The 16,849-nt window shown below is 40.0% G+C and overlaps 1 protein-coding gene and 2 long non-coding RNA genes across 3 annotated transcripts; 1 reads left to right on the forward strand and 2 right to left on the reverse strand.

The window, feature by feature from the left end:
• Positions 1-3,059: 3,059 nt before the first annotated feature.
• Positions 3,060-4,173, reverse strand: LOC108948440 (uncharacterized). Its single transcript, XR_001973170.2, has 2 exons — positions 3,265-4,173; positions 3,060-3,180 (listed from the first exon to the last, which is right to left on the reverse strand). It is a non-coding gene; the product is annotated as an uncharacterized lncRNA (long non-coding RNA).
• A 3,212-nt stretch (positions 4,174-7,385) lies between these two features.
• Positions 7,386-7,898, forward strand: LOC138898726 (uncharacterized). Its single transcript, XM_070184821.1, has one exon. The coding sequence runs from the start codon at positions 7,386-7,388 to the stop codon at positions 7,896-7,898; it is 513 nt and encodes a 170-aa protein (XP_070040922.1).
• A 7,131-nt stretch (positions 7,899-15,029) lies between these two features.
• LOC108945601 (uncharacterized) lies at positions 15,030-16,584 on the reverse strand. Its single transcript, XR_001969761.3, has 3 exons — positions 16,499-16,584; positions 16,237-16,340; positions 15,030-15,226 (listed from the first exon to the last, which is right to left on the reverse strand). It is a non-coding gene; the product is annotated as an uncharacterized lncRNA (long non-coding RNA).
• Between the last annotated feature and the right edge of the window lie 265 nt (positions 16,585-16,849).

The following is a 16,849-nucleotide window of genomic DNA, read 5'->3' on the forward strand; positions in this document are numbered from 1 at the left end:
TCTATGCCAAAGCCTCCTGAAGGCCTGTAATCACAATGGGCACAACTGGTGCCTGAGTTGGTCTCACCGGCTAAACTACATCTGGAATCTGCTCCTAGGCTGGAGCAACTGGAGGGTCTACAGGTGCTGCTCTAGGTGTTGATGGGCTGCACCTTGGCCTCTACTGTGGCCTCGGCCTCTCGTGGCCCTAGCTGGTGGTACTGGTGGCCGTTCGCCCGATCCTGTAGCGCGTGCCCTCACCATCTGTGAGAGAATAGAATAACAGAAGTTTAGTTTCAGGAATCAACAAATCCGCACGACAAAAATACAAGAATGTGAAGTTTTCCTAAGGGTTCAGCAGCCTCTCAAGGATAAGTACAGATGTCTTTGTACTGATCCGCAAGACTCTACTAAGCCTGCTCATGACTCATGAGACCTATGTAACCTAGGCTCTGATACCAACTTGTCACGACCCAAATCTCACATATCGTGATGGCGTCTATCGTGATACTAAGTAAGCCGACAACTCACAATTAGCAGGCATATTTATTTTAAAACATACTGAAATAGGCTTAAGCAAATAAAATCTCATAATAACTGGAAGAAAATGCCGCAACTCAATACAGAATTCCCCAAAATTCGTGCGTCACTGAGTACATGAGCATTTATACAACAACATGGTATGACTGCGGAACCACTATCTAGGAAGATAGAATAGTATAAATGAAACTAAAGAAAAAGGAGGAGAGTTAAGGTCTGTGGACGCCAAGGCAGCTACCGCGATAGTCTCTGAACTGAATAAGCTCCAACACTAGCAACCTCCGTGTCCGGAACCACCTGGATGTGTGTGCATGTGTACAGTTTCATCAGAAAAAAGTCGTGTGTGCATGTGTATATTTTCTCAATTACTCTGCTCAGGAAATATCATGGCATGTAGAGGTTATAAGTAGTTAAATTAGGTAAATGATCAAAGAAATCGAAAATTTACACATAACCAATTCTCTCAACATTCCATAACCGTTCCAAACTACTGATATGTATTCGCAACAACCGCATGTACACCATCAAGAGAGAAATATGAGAGGGTGAACCTAGGGGGATGGATCCATATCCACACGCTGAACGTAAACCTCGCGTGCCTCGCGGACAACTCACGTGCTAATAATAGAACCCGCACGGACAACTCACATGCCAATAACATCAATATATAGATCTACACGGATAACTCACGTGTTGCACGGATAACTCACATTCCAATAACACAATCTGCCCGGTATGGTCACAGGCTTCCAGTCCGAACATACCATGCATGAGCAAATAAATAGGCTAAAATCATGTACGGCCACCTAAACTTGTCCCGATTTTCCTCTAAGACAACTTATCTAAGGTATGTTCCGATTGAACACTTCATGTAACACAGATTTGTTCCGAATAAAAACTTTTCTACGACATGGCACATTAAATGTAATGCACCTCTGTTGGGCGAGTGAAGGGATAAAATTTAGCTAACTGTTGACTCCTCCAACGTTAAAATTATAACGTCAACTAGCCCAAATCCATTCCCAAATTAAATTAGAACCCTAATTTCTCCATCTGAGACTCGTTTCTCTCTTTTTCATCTCTTTCTTCCTTTGTTCTTTACTCTTCTTCCTTTTCTCTGTACATCTTGTTTCATTTTCTTGTTTCTTCTCTCATATCTGAATCTTCTCTATCTCGTTTTCTTTTTTTTTTCCTCCTATTTGAAAAACATTCAAATGTCACAAAATTCGCAAATTTTTGTGTACAAAGAGGATCCTGATTTATGTTGTTGCAGTGATTATGCTAGGTTGAAAACCTCGACCACCCCAGCATTGCCGATTTTATGGTTGTAGAATTTCAAGAGTGAGTAACTAGTTTCATTGATTATGAATTTTTTTGCTTTTTGTTTCTTATTAATCAGTAATGTGAATGCATTTGTTGTTAGGAAAATGGTGGATGTAATTATTTTAGATGGTTTGATGGTCCTTCTACGGGTCCATCGGAAAGGGAGCACCTACCAAGTTGGGCGATGTTGCGTTTAATGAGTGATCGACTAAGAGTGAAAATAACGAACTTGTAAAAGAAAGGGATAAATTAAAACAGAAATTGAAGGATGCTAAAGTACAAATGAAGTATCTAGCAGTGAATTGCAAGGAGGCTGAACAACAAAGGGTTTGGGCAAGAGCCAAATTCAAGATGCTTATGTGTTTTTGTATTTTCATGTGTATAGTCTGGATTATGGTCGTGTAGTTCCATGTAGTTTTATGCACGACTAAACTCGTAGTGGACTGGATAATAGTCGTATGTATTATAGTCTGGATTATGGTCGTGTGTATATCTAATGCTTTTTTGTTGAAACTTTGTATTGATTTACCTTATTGAATCATCCTTATTTTCTCCCAGAAATTTATGGAGTTTTGAAGGCTGCTACTATTTTTGCAAGAATTTGTGATATACCAAGAATCTTTTAGCACAATTTTCTTGTTTAGAATGAACTCTCTCTACACTGCATCTCTTATATTCTTCGGGTAATAAATAGAAGCTCATACACCAATAAGGATTACTATTAAAATGCTCTCAATTGAGCTCAAATGTACCGCTGCAACTCCAACAAAATGGTAACAAAAGCACAATTGCTTCATAAGTTTGGCAGCATCAATACATCGAGAAAAAGACCTAAATTAAAATCATCCAAGATGGTGATGCACTCTTCACAGTTGAGAATCCTTGTAGAACTCTCTCACTTGAAGTACCAGGTTGAAATAAAAACAAGGCAAAAGAATTATAAATTGTAGACCAAATATATTAACTATTTGTTCAATATGAAGGAAAAAATAGAAGTGAACATACATTAAACACTTGGTTTCCAGTTTGAGGGTCAGAGTATACTCCAAACCCAATAGTTATAGGCCTTTTGTTTCCTCTAGTTGCAGCAACAACTTCAGCCAAATTAGAACCCTTAGTCTGACTAGATGAAGCTTCTCTAGGACTTACAAATGGGGTTCCTCTTCCATTACCTATTCTGCTTCCACCTCGTCTGCCTTTCCTAACACATCCCATACTTTGGTTAACTCTTCTAACAGCTGTAGTGTCTTCACAAATAGAGCTTGGTTGGGTTGGTTGGGTTGGTTAACTAGGTTGGGCATTTGATTCTCTAGGATGTGAAGAATCCCCCAGTCCAGACTACAATACATAATAGAACATGTAAGACATAGAAAAAGAACAGTGAGAAATATAAATAAATGTAGATAGAATATATAAACTTACTCATGTTTGACACACTTTTCTGTTGTGGCCAGTCTGTTTGCATTTTGAACAAGTCATTTTGACACCCTTCTTTGATAGCTTTCCATACTTCTTTATTGGCTCACTTTATCCTTTCTTCTACACTTTTTAGGTCTGCCTGGCATTGGCTTTGGCATAGGAGGCTCTATTGATGGATTTGAGCTTTCAGGCCACATTTTTAGATTGGTAATAGGTTGAATATAGTAACTATAGGCCTTGAGAAATGTATCATTCCTATACCAATGCTCTACATGCTCATCAGGATCTAAGTTTAATTTATAATAAGTACAAACTGCATGGGGGCAAGGAATACCTCTTAAATGCCATAGCCTGCAATCACAAGTCTTGTTTCCCAAACGAACCCTAAACCTATATCCATTGTCTAGAATTTCCAAACCAACTTATGCATTCCACATAACTTTACACTTCTTAGAGTACTCTTTATTTTCCACTAGTATTGTTCTTTCCATAAGAGAAATATATGCAATCCATGTTTTAGTAAAATTGATCATATCCACATGTATGTTCATTAGTTTATGCCTAATTTCCTCTAACATGGTGATAATAGACTTATGCCTAGCAGCTAAAATCCAAGAATTGAAAGTCTCAATCATGTTATTCTTAACAATATCACATTTGGCATGAATTTTAAAATAGGCCCTGCACCATGTTTCCATTGGATAATGCAACAAATCCTCACATATTTCCTTCTTACCTAATTTACTCAATGCTTCCTGCTCCTCTTTAAATTTGACTTCAAAGCTAGCTTTTGAACATCTCCGGAACTGCATTCTTCTGGCTTCTCCTCTCCATTTGATATGCCAATAACTCAAGATAAGCCTTGCACACATTCTTTGCTCTACATTTGACAATAACTCCATCATGGCAGGAACAAGTTGTAAGGCCTCGTAAGACTTTCCCTAAAAACCCGAATTTCGTGATGCCATAGTAGGCGTGGAGGTTATAATAGTAGAAATTCTTCGCGGCGAGCTTGCGAACAATAGTTCGGATTTTTTGGATTGAAAAGTGCGCTGGGAGTTGAATGAAAATTTTGGCAGAAGTACGCATTTCTGCGGCCCATTCTGCAGCCGCAGAAACCTCACTGCTCACCGCAGACTAGGGCAGATTTCTGGGAAATTTTTTATGCCTAATTTTGCGGCCATTATGCGACCGCATAATCATTTCGCGGGCCATATTCTTGTCACATATCCTGCCTTGGGATTTTTTGGAGGGAGGTTCTGCGGTACACTATGCGACCGCAGAGCCGTTCTGCGGTGCAATACGCGACTGCAGAATAGGTCTGCGGGCCGTATAGTGACCGCAGACCACGTCAGTTGTTTTCCAGCTCTGGCGCACATTTTCGCGGTCATTTGGCAGACCGCATAACCACTATGCGGCCGCATGTGAAACCGCAGAACCTGTTCCGAATATTCAATTTTGGAGTTTTTAAACCCGACCCTTTTCCGTTAAAACACATCCCATAGACCATTTTGATCATATTTTTGTATATTTTTAGAGTGAGAGAGAGGGTCCTACATGGAGAAGTGATCTTCATCACATTGATCTTCAATTCTCACTTAAAATCTTGAAGATTACTAAGAGAGGCACCTAGGTCTTCTTCCTAAGAGGTAAGATTCTATCACCCAAACTCTTAATTTCAAAATGTAACTAGAATCGGACATTAGTAAGGTAATTCATGGGGATGAGAGTGCTTACCTTGCATGCATGTATCCTTGTAGTATATGGGAAGATTGTGAGCTAACAATGATAGAGAATGGGTTGAGGAATGGTGGAATCTTCCACAAAAAGCTTAAAACATTGATGCACACCTAGTATTTGATAATATGCTCAAATGAGCTAAAACCATGTTCATATTCCTAATTTTGGTCCAACGTGTTATATTTCTAAAATAGATTGAAGTTGCTAAGAATTCCAGGTCATTTTAGAGTTTGAGAAACTCAATTGAGGTATGTTGGCTAAACCCACCTTCTTCTTAGAATCGAATCCCACTGTGTTCATGTATTTGGAATAAGCCCTTGATCATTATAGATAATAAGCCCTTGATCATTATAGATAATAAGCCCTTGATCATTATAGAATTGGTGATTTTGAATGTGTTTGTGTTGAATGATGTTAGTTCAATATTTATTCTAAATGCTTCATCATGTTATCTTGTTATTTGAGGATGTGTTCAAAAATGTGGAATATGTGTTAGAAGTGTTAAGACTTCATATCAAGATCGAAATAAATGTTGTTATACCAAATTGTATGGAAAGCCTCTACGTGCCTAAGATTCCCAAATTGCTCATATGTGAATTTAATGTCTTGAATGGGAATCTTTATTGTTGTTGATAATGATAATGATATTGAATGTGGAAAAAGGGGTCTGGAATTATGAAATACGGCCAAGTGTCAAGAATGACTTTGTAATCGTGATCACTAGTGCCAATGAATTGAAAAAGATATGAAATAAGTATGATGTGAGATGATTGACTGAAAATTGTAATGTCTCAAATGAGATGGCCTAGCCGATCGGGCCGTGATCGGATGCCATGTTGCACAGATGGTGGTACTATGCTGGAAATTATAATGAAATTGTGGTAATGTCTCAAATGAGATGGCCTAGCCGATCGGGCCGTGATCGGACGCCATGCCGCACACATGGGGGTAATGTGCTGGAAATTATAACGAAATTGTGGTAATGTATCAAATGAGACGACCTATCCAATCGGGTCGAGATTGGACTCCGTGTAAGAATACAGAGGTACTGTGCATTGTGGAATATCGGTATTAAAGATCACCCAACCTAATAATATGGAAATTGACTTGAAAACGTATACGATCCTTAACTTGTTGTTCTAATATTATTTGAAGCCCTTATTGAATTCTTGACTGTTCCTCTTGTATTATTATTCATTCTATTGAGTTGGTGTTTAGTTTTACATACTAGTGATATTCGACGGTTCTAACATCCCTTTTGCTAGGGGCACTACATCTTTAAATGGATGCAGGTGGTTATATAGCATATAATGTTGATCACATATAGTGTTACATCCTCTTCTCAGCGGACTCGGTAAGCCCCATTTCATTCCGGGGTCAAGTATTGTACCTTTTGTTTATTGTGTGGTCACCTTTTGAGGTATAGCTGGCGCCTTGTTACCGGCACCATCTTTACTCTCTTTTGTATCTTTAGAGGCTCCGTAGACTCTATGTGGGTTGTATATTGGTATTGGGAATGTTAAACAGGTTATGTTGTGTTTGATCACTTGTTCCACTCAAACTATAAGAAATGTGTATTTTGAGACTTAAAGGCGCAATGACTAATGAAACGATTTAGGATTGTATGAATGAGCTTCCTACTGTATAATTAATGAAATCACGTCTATTCTTAATCATGGGTGAATTGGATAGAAAGTATCTAACAGGTTTGCTTGCCGGGTTCACTCGGTTGAGCGCCGGTTGCGTTTCCCGCGGTTGGGGCGTGACAAATTTGGTATCATAACCTAAGGTTTTAAAGTGTCCTAGGGTGTCTCATAGCCGTGTCTGGTAGAGTCATTCTTATCGGTGTGTTGTCGACCACATCGATAAGTTGGAGGCTACTTGGACATTTAGAAACAATACCCTTCTTTGATATTATGGATCGTACGATGAAACTAATTGTGCAACTGTTCCTCCTCTAACTCGTGCATTCCTTTAACTTTCAGTATATGGCACCTAAGAAGAGAGCAAGAATTGGCCAAGTAGCCAAAGCCGCCTTAAGAGTGGCAGTTGACCCTTTATTTGATGATGCGGGTGAACACTCGAGGGGTGAGGATAATCCCCTGACTGCCACACTACCTGATTCCCCTACACCGGACCATGCCACACCAGTTCCTACACCTAATAAGAGTGCGACACTTCCTCTACCCGATATTCCGATTCCACATCCAGCCCCAGCTTCCAGTTATGGTATTTCTAATGGGGGTCTTAGGGGAGCTATTCAGATGCTGACTCAGATAGTGGCTTCTAAAGCCTAGAGATCAAATGTTGCACCCACTACTTCTAGCCAACAAGTAGATTCTAGTGGTTCCAGGGTGAACAAGTTTCTGCAGTTGGATCCTCCGATGTTCACCAGTGCTAATCCCAAGGAGGATCCACAGGACTTCATTGATGAGATGCATAAGACTCTCCGAGTTATGCGCACTATTGAGGCGGAGGGAGTGGAGTTGGCCGCCTATCGCCTGAAAGGGGTGGCCTATTCTTGGTTTGAGCCGTGGGAGGACTCTCGGGAGTGGGGGAGCTCTCCAACGAGATGGAGTGAGTTTGTTGATGTCTTTGTAGACCATTTCTTGCCTGCCGAGACTAAGGCAGCATGTGCCGTAGAGTTTGATAATCTTAAGCAAGGGAGTAAGAGTGTGTGGGAGTATCACATGGAGTTTGCGCGTCTGTCTAAATATGCCATTCTTATGTTGCCTACTATGGAGGCTAGGGTGCGTCGGTTTATGCAAGGCCTTAGCCCCTTGGTTATCAATAAGGCCGCTACAACTGCCTTGAATTCAGATATGAACTATGGAAAAATGGTAGAATTTTCTCAAGCTACAGAGGACCGAAAGTTGAAGAAGAGAAGGGAGCGATAGGGTACCACCAAGGCCCGATCCGCGGTCAACTTTGGGGAGTCATTTGTTGGGGGAGATCAGCTTTAATAGGAGGGTCATCAAGGCCAACCCAGTCTCATACTCAGTCTTTAGCAAGTGCACCACCAGCGGGGTACAGTCAGTAGCAGAGGAGTCGCTTCAGGCCCAATTGGGGTAGCAGGGGACCCCACTATCAGGGCTGATCAGTAGGGAGATTCCAATAGCAGCGGAGACTCCCATTCCCTAGTTGTGGGAAGATGCATTCGGGGATCTACTACATGGACTTACCTATATGTTAAGGGTGCAGATTGAGGGGTCATATTCAGAGGGAGTGTCGTTCATCCCACCAGGGTATGGGCAGGGGCACAACACAACCATCCAACTCTGCACCTGCTACATCTTCAGCACCCCCTCCAGCTCGTGGCCCTCCGGCACCAGCAAGGGCGTGGTGAAGCTAAGGGTGGTGCGTAGGGTTAAGGATGACACATCTGTTTCTAAACTTTGAGTGATCGCCAGAGTGCAGAGGCTTCTCCAGATGTTGTCACAGGTATATTGACTGTCCAATCTCATGATGTATATACTCTTATTGATCTTGGATCCACCTTGTCCTATGTTACCCCTTATGTTGTTATGGAATTTGGGATAGAACTGGAACAACTTCCTGAGCCATTGTCTGTATCTACTCCGGTTGGCGAGTCTATTATGGTCGTACAGGTTTATAGGGTTTGTGTTGTCACGGTGCGTGTTTAGGACACCGTGGCCGATCTCATTGAATTGGGAATGGTTGATTTTGATGTAATTATGGGAATGGATAGGCTTTATTCATGTTTTGCTAAGCTCTACTGCCAAACTAGAACTGTGAGGTTTGAATTTCCTAATGAGCTAGTTGTTGAGTGGAAGAAGGATAATGTGATGCCAAAAGGTAGGCTTATTTCTTACCTTAAGGCCACTAAGATGATCAACAAGGGGTGTATTTACCATTTGATCCGAGTTACGGACACCACTGCTGAGGCACCTACACTTGAATCTATGCCAGTTGTGAATGAATTTCCATAGGTCTATCCTGATGAGCTCCCCGAGATTCCTTCAGACAAGGAGATTGATTTTTAGATTGATGTGATGCCAGGCACACAACATATATTTATTGAAGGATTTGTTAGAAAAGGGTTTCATCCGACCGAGTGTGTCATCATGGAGTACACCGGTTCTCTTTGTGAGGAAGAAAAATGGATCACTGAGGATGTGTATTGACTACCGGCAGCTCAACAAAGTCACAATAAAAAACAAGTACCCGTTACGAAGAATATATGATTTGTTTGATCATTTATAGGGTGCTAGATACTTCTCCAAAATTGATTTACGATCCGGGTATCACCAACTTAAGATAAGGGAGCAGGATATTCGGAAAATAGCTTTCAGAACCCGGTATGGGCACTTTGAATTTCTGGTAATATCTTTTGGGCTAACAAATGCCCCAGTAGCTTTCATGGATCTTATGAATCGGGTTTTCAAGCCTTTCCTCGAATCTTTTGTGATAGTATTCATTGATGATATTCTTGTATATTCACCAGGTCGGGAGGACCATGCCGATCATCTCAAGGCAGTTTTGTAGATTATTCATCAGCACCAATTGTATGCGAAAATTTAGAAGTGTGAATTTTGGCTCGAATCTGTCACATTCTTGGGTCATGTTGTCTCTAGAGAATGAATCAAGGTTGATCCGCAAAAGATTTCAGCAGTAAAGAATTGTCCTAGACCTACAACGCCAACCAAGATTCGCAGTTTCTTGGGCTTAGTAGGGTATTACAGGAAGTTTGTGGAGGGGTTCTCTACTCTTGCCTCTCTGTTGACTAAATTGACTCAGAAACCGGTGAAGTTCCAATGGTCTGATGCTTGTGAAAGGACCTTCCAGGAGTTGAAATCGAGATTGACTACAACACCGGTGTTGACCCTGCCAGAGAGTACAGATGAATTTGTGGTATATTGTGATTCTTTGAGAATTGGGCTTGGGTGTGTGTTAATACAACACGGCAAGGTTATAGCATATGCTTCTAGGCAACTCAAAAATCATGAAAAGAATTATCCAACACATGACTTAGAACTGGCGATGGTTGTTTATGCATTGACGATTTGGCGTCATTATTTGTATGGGGTACATGAGGATGTATTTATGGACCACAAGAGCCTTCAATATATTTTCAAAGAAAAGGACCTGAATCTGAGGCAGAGAAGATGGCTTGAGTTACTCAAGGATTACGACATCGATATTCTATATCACCCGGGGAAAGCCAATACTGTGGCGGATGCTCTTAGCCAGAAATCTATGGGTAGTTTGGCACACTTGGAGGTATATCAAAGGCGATTGTCCAAGGAAGTCCATCGATTGGCTAGTTTGGGAGTTCTTCTTGTGGACTCTAGTGAAGGAAGGGTAATTGTGCAAAATAGGGTTGAATCATCGGTTGTTGTGGAAATCAAAAAGATACAATACAACGATCCCTTTTTGGTGAAATTGAAGGAGGGGATTCAAAAACATAAAACTATGGATTTTACTCTTAGCATAGACGATGGTACACTAAGGTACCAAGGTCGACTATGTGTTCCGAATGTAGATGGTCTCCAGGAAAGAATCATGACCGAGGCTCACGCATCTAGGTATTCCGTGCACCCAGGTTCTACAAAGATGTACCAAGATCTCAAGGAAGTCTATTGGTGGAATGACATGAAAAGGAATGTGGCGGACTTTGTGGCAAGGTGTCCAAATTTTCAGCAAGTGAAGGCCGAACATCAACGGCCTGGTGGGCTGGCACAAAAAATAGAAATTCAAATATGGAAGTGGGAAATGATTAATATGGACTTTGTGGCAGTATTACCTTGCACTCCACATAATTTTGACTCAATTTGGGTGATTGTGGATCGGCTCGCAAAATCAGCACATTTCCTGCTAGTTATATCTACCGAGACAGCGGAACAGTATGCTCAGTTGTATATCAAGGAAATAGTGAGGCTACATAGTACTCCAATTTTTATCATTTGTGATAGAGGGGTTCAGTTCACGGCAAATTTGTGGAAGAAATTTCAGCAAGGCTTGGGTACTCAGATGAATCTTAGTACAACCTTCCATCCACAGACCGACGGGCAAGCAGATCGGACTATTCAGACACTTGAGGACATGTTACGTGCTTGTGTTCTTGACTTCAAGGGTAGCTGAGATGATCATTTTCCACTCATAGAGTTTGCTTATAACATTAGTTTTCATGCAAGTATTGAGATGGCACCATTTGAAGCATTGTATAGTAGGAGATGTAGATCTCCCATTGGGTAGTTCGAGATTGGGGAAGCTGAGTTAATAGGGCCAGACCTCGTGCATCAGGCTATGGAAAAAGTTAAAATCATTAAGAAGCGGTTGAGAACTGCTCAGAGCCGTCCAAAATCCTTTCCGGATGTCCATCGCAGAGACTTAGAGTTCAAAGAAGATGATTGGGTATTCTTGAAGGTTTCCCCCATGAAGGGTATTATGTGGTTTGGGAAAAAGGGGGAATTGAGTCCGAGGTATGTCGGGTCATACAAAATTATTTAGAGAATTGTCCAAGTGGCATACAAGCTTGAGCTACCACCCGAGATGTCATTAGTGCACCCGGTATTCCATGTGTCTATGTTTAAGAAGGTAGTTGGAGATCCGCCAGCTATTGTGCCAGTTGAGGCCATTGAGGTTAATGAAGAACTATCATATGAAGAAATTCTAGTTGGCATTCTTGATAGGCAAGTCCGGAGGCTGAGAAATAAAGAAATTACCTCCGTGAAAGTGTTATGACAAAACCAGCAGGTTGAAAGGGCCACGTGGGAAGCTGGGGAAGAAATGAAGAAGAAGTATTCTCACTTGTTTGAATAACTGTGTAATCCTTTCCTTTTATGAACTTGTCACCTATGATTTTGTATCACTTGCTCAGTTAATGTAAAGGTGTTCCGTATGATTATATGTTGCTTATGAGGCCACGATTGGTATTGTTATGAGCTTTGTTACGTTGTTGGCTTGTGCATATGTTTTTAGGATGTGATTCTAGAGCTCTCTGATAGGTGGATAGGCCTAGTTACAAAGGAAACTCTGGCAAAATGTTTGGAAATTTAGGGAGTTAGTTAAATTTAGAGTTGCTGGTGTAGGGTATCTAAAACTGAGTTGCATAAGGTGCTAATAGTAGACCCTGATCCTCAATTGAGGACGAATGATCTTAAGTGGGGGAGGATGTAAGGCCCCATAAAAATTTTCCTAAAAACTCGTGCGAGCCGTAGTTCAAATTTTTTGGATTGAAAAGTGCGCTGGGAGTTGAAGGAAAATGTTGGGCAGAAGTACGCATTTTTGTGGCCGCAGAACCACTTTGCGAACCGCAGACTAGTCGCAGAGTGGAGCAGATTTCTGGACCATTTTTGATTCCCAATTTTGCAGCCATTATGCGACCGCATAATAATTTCGCGGGCCACATTCTTGTCATATATCCCGCCTTGGGATGTTTCGAAGGGGGGTTTTGATGTGCACTATGCGACTGTAGAACCGTTCTGCAGTGCATTACGCGACCGCAGAATAGGTCTGCGGGCCGCATAGTGACCGCAGACTAGGTCAGTTTCTTTCTAGCTCTGGCACCCATTTTCGCGATCATTTCGTGGACCGCATAACCACTATGTGGTCGAATATGCGACCGCAGAACCTGTTCCGGAGCTTCAATTTTGGGGTTTTTAAACCAGACCCTATTCCTTTAAAATATATCCCATTGACATTTTGATCATATTTTCTGATATTTTTAAAGTGAGAGAGAGGGTCCTAGAGGGAGAAGTGATCTTCATTACATTGCTCTTCAATTATAACTTAAAATCTTGAAGATTATCAAGAGAGGAACCTAGGTCTTCTTCCTAAGAGGTAATATTCTATTACCCAAACTCTTAATTTCAAAATATAACTAGAATGGGCCATTAGTAAGGTAATTCATGGGGATGGGAGTGCTTACCTTGCATGCATGTATCCTTGTAGTATGTGAGAATATTGTGAGGTAAAAATGATAGAGAATGGGTTAAGGAATGGTGGAATCTTCTACAAAAAGGGCCTTAAAACATTGATGCACACCTAGTATTTGATAATATGCTCAAATGAGATAAAGCCATGTTCATCTTCCTAATTTTGGTCCAACCTGTTATATTTCTAAAATAGATTGAAGTTGCTAAGAATTTCGAGTCATTTTAGAGTTTGAGAAGATCAATTGAGGTATGTTGGCTAAACCCTCCTTCTTCTTAGAACCGAATCCCACGGTCTTCATGTAATTGGAGTAAGCCCTTGATCATTATAGAATTGGCGATTTCTAATGTGTTTGTGTTGATGGATGTAGGTTCAATATTTATTATAAATGCTTCATCATGTTATCTTGTTATTTGAGGATGTGTTCAAAATTGTGGAATATGTGTTAGAAGTGTTAAGACTTCATATCAAGATCAAAATAAAGGTTTTTATGCCAAATTGTATGAAAAACCTCTATGTGTCTAAGATTCCCAAATTGCTCATATGTGAATTTAATGTCTTGAATGGGAAGACTTATTGTTGTTGACAATGATAATGATATTGAATGTGGAAAAACGGGTAGGGAATTATGCAATACGGCCAAGTGGCAAGAATATCTTTGTAATCGTGATCACTAGTGCCAATGAATTGAAAAGATATGAAATAAGTATGATGTGAGATGATTGATTGAAAATGATAATGTCTCAAATGAGATGGCCTAGCTGATCGGGCCGTGATCGGATGACATGCTACACATATGGTGGTATTGTGCTGGAAATTATAATGAAATTGTGGTAATGTATCAAATGAGAAGACCTAGCCGATCGGGCCGTGATCGGACGCCATGCCGCACACATGGGGGTACTGTGCTGGAAATTATAACGAAATTATGGTAATGTCTCTAATAAGATGACCTAGTCAATCGGGTCGAGATCGGACTCCGTGTAAGAATATGGAGGTACTGTGGATTGTGGAATATCGGTACTAAAGATCACCCAACCTAATAATATGGAAATTGACTTAAAAACGTATAGGATCCTTAACTTGTTGTTCTAATATTATTTGAAGCCCTTATTGAATTTTTGACTGTTCCTCTTGTATTATTATTCATTCTATTGAGTTGGTGTTTAGTTTTACATACTAGTGATATTCGACGGTACTAACGTCCCTTTTTTTGGTGGTTCTGCATCTTTAAATGGATGCAGGTTGTTACATAGCAGATAGTGTTGATCACAGATAGTGCTGCATCCTCTTCTCAGCGGACTCAGTGAGCCCCATTTCATTCTGGGGTCAAGTATTGTACCTTTTGTTTATAGTGTGGTCACCTTTTGAGGTATAGCAGGGGCCTTGTTGCCGACACCATCTTTACTCTCTTTTGTATCTTTAGAGGCTTCGTAGACTCTATGTGGGTTGTATATGGGTATTGGGAATGTTAAACAAGTTATGTTATGTTTGATCACTTGTACCACTCTAACTATAAGAAATGTGTATTTTGAGACTTAAAGGCGCAATGACTAATGAAATGATTTAGGATTGTATGAATGAGCTTCCTACTGTATAATTAATGAAATCACATCTTTTCTTGATCATGGGTGAATTGGATAGAAAGTATCTAACAGTCTTGTTCGGTCGGGTTTACTCGGTTGAGCGCCGGTCGCATTTCCCGAGGTTGGGGCGTGACACAAGTCCCTTCAATATAAAGTACTTAGAAGATTAGAAAGTTTAGAAGAATATAATTAAAAGCAAATCGGAAAGTTTAGAAGAGCAGAGAGATTGCCTTTTGCATATCTAACATTACAGTCAAACCTTCACCAGTGCCAAAATTTAAGTCATCTAGTTATGTTTTGTTTCTTGATCAACAATTGCCCAAGCAATAGGGAACATTTGATTGTTTCCATTCCTTCCAACAGCAGCAAGAAGTTGACCTCCACAAGCTCCCTGAATAAAACAACCATCAAATCTTATGATTTTCCTACACCCATCTAACCATCCTTTCTTGAAGGCTTCAAAGAATACATAGAGATATACAAACAAATTCTTTCAAAGATCTGTCTCTCCATAAATCTTAATCCAATATGAGCTTCCTGGATTAGTTTACTTGATGATGTCTGAATAATCACATAACCTGGAGAATTTCAGCTTCCAATCACCCATATTTTCCTTTAGAACTTTATGTCTTGCTCTCTGACAAACAGTACTACCAACATAAAGATCCAAATTGTCTCTAACCACCTCTTGAATTTCTCAAAGCCTTATATATGGCTGGGAAACTATCCTATCCTTGAACTTTCTGGCAATAAGCTTAGAATAGCATAGCTTATTTTTGTTAGTAGGAATGCATTTATATACAGGATGATAGTTAATGACTCTAAAATCATCAGAGTCTCTATCCAAAGAAGAAGCCAACAACCGTTAACATGTATTTGTTTTACACTTAACCCTTACTCTATGAGGCTCATTAGGTCTTAGTTTAATTTGCCTCCTATACTCAACAGCATAATCTGCCACAACCTTTCTAAATTGTGCTACATTTTCAAATGCCATACCAAGTTCAAATACAACCACCTCACAAGCTTCATCATATCTTACTTTTTTACTTCTCCTCCTAGAGGGTAAATCTACTCTTCTAACAGCTTCTACATCTTTGTACTCCTCCAACATTCAAAGGTACTGATATAATCTTCATCTCCCCCCAATTTTCTAGCATATTTGTTAGCCTTGTCTACCCCAATATCCTCAAACCCCCTATCTATACCACCAGCCTCTCCAACAGGTATCTTTTCTGTAACAGGAGCTTTATTCTTCTGTTTCTTGTTTTTTTTGTCTTGTCTAAGAGTTCTCAACTCCTCATCTACATCTGAGTCATCCTCTTCAGGTAGATCTTCAGATCCGAATCACTACTCTCCACCTCTGAAATATGACTTTCTATATCTAACAGACCAGTGCAATCATCTCCCAAACATTGAACTACCTCTTCTACAACAAATATTTGTAGGTTAAATGCCTCACCATCTCTGTTTTTTAATAACAAAGTTTCATTCTCTCCAGTGAGGTAGCCAGTAGGTCCCTCCCCATCTACAAATAAAGCATGGTCAACAACATGTTTAACCCATATTTCAAAGTTGTCTCCATGCTTCAAGTCTTTTATTAGGTCTAATAGGTGTAGGTCCGACTCCAACAAGTAAAATTGTTTGGTCTCACTATGCTGATAATAAAAGCCCTCGACAGTCACATACCCTATTTCTTTAGTATAAACTTCTAGCTCTATAATAGAAAAGTGGTCATTGACCATTTACATACCTGCTAGATCACTCTTACCAACATAAGTGGGGACAAGAATCTCGGTAAAGTAGCCCCATGGTGCATTTTTGTGAATATAATTTCCTCCAACATTTGAATCAAAGCTGAATAAAATCGAAAAGAGATATTTGAGACAGTGACAGAACATGGCTCGAACGGAATATTCTCAAATCGTAATCCCCAAATCTTTAAGGTAAAAATCCTAACTTTTTAGACATATATGAATCATTATTTTTCATCAACGAGGGAAACTGATACTTACATTAAGTATCTTCTGCATAAGAATCCAGGAATCACCAAATGTTTTCTTCAAGTTTCCTTCCAATTTGCTAGAGAGAGAAAAAGGAGGAAACGGGCATTAAGTGGAATTACAGATATATGTGCGTTAAGGATAAATAACCACTAGGGCTTTTTGCCTTGTTTTTATCGGATATACTTTCAGCTTTTTTAAATTAAAATGCCACCGTGGAAAATATAATATAGCTTTTATATTTTGATTGGCTATTAATACATGTCAGTGGTGTTTGGTTACACGCGATGTGCCTCTAGCGCAGAAAAGAAAAAAAGTATTTATTTGGAACAAATCTGTGTTAAAGTGTTCAATCGGAACATA

Source organism: Nicotiana tomentosiformis, chromosome 9 (genome assembly GCF_000390325.3).
Source record: "Nicotiana tomentosiformis chromosome 9, ASM39032v3, whole genome shotgun sequence".
NCBI classification, from domain to species: domain Eukaryota; kingdom Viridiplantae; phylum Streptophyta; class Magnoliopsida; order Solanales; family Solanaceae; genus Nicotiana; species Nicotiana tomentosiformis.

What these genes read in the sequence shown, in the direction of transcription:
- LOC138898726 (XM_070184821.1), top strand. Translation starts at nt 7,386, where the DNA reads ATGTTCACCAGTGCTAATCCCAAGGAGGATCCACAGGACTTCATTGAT.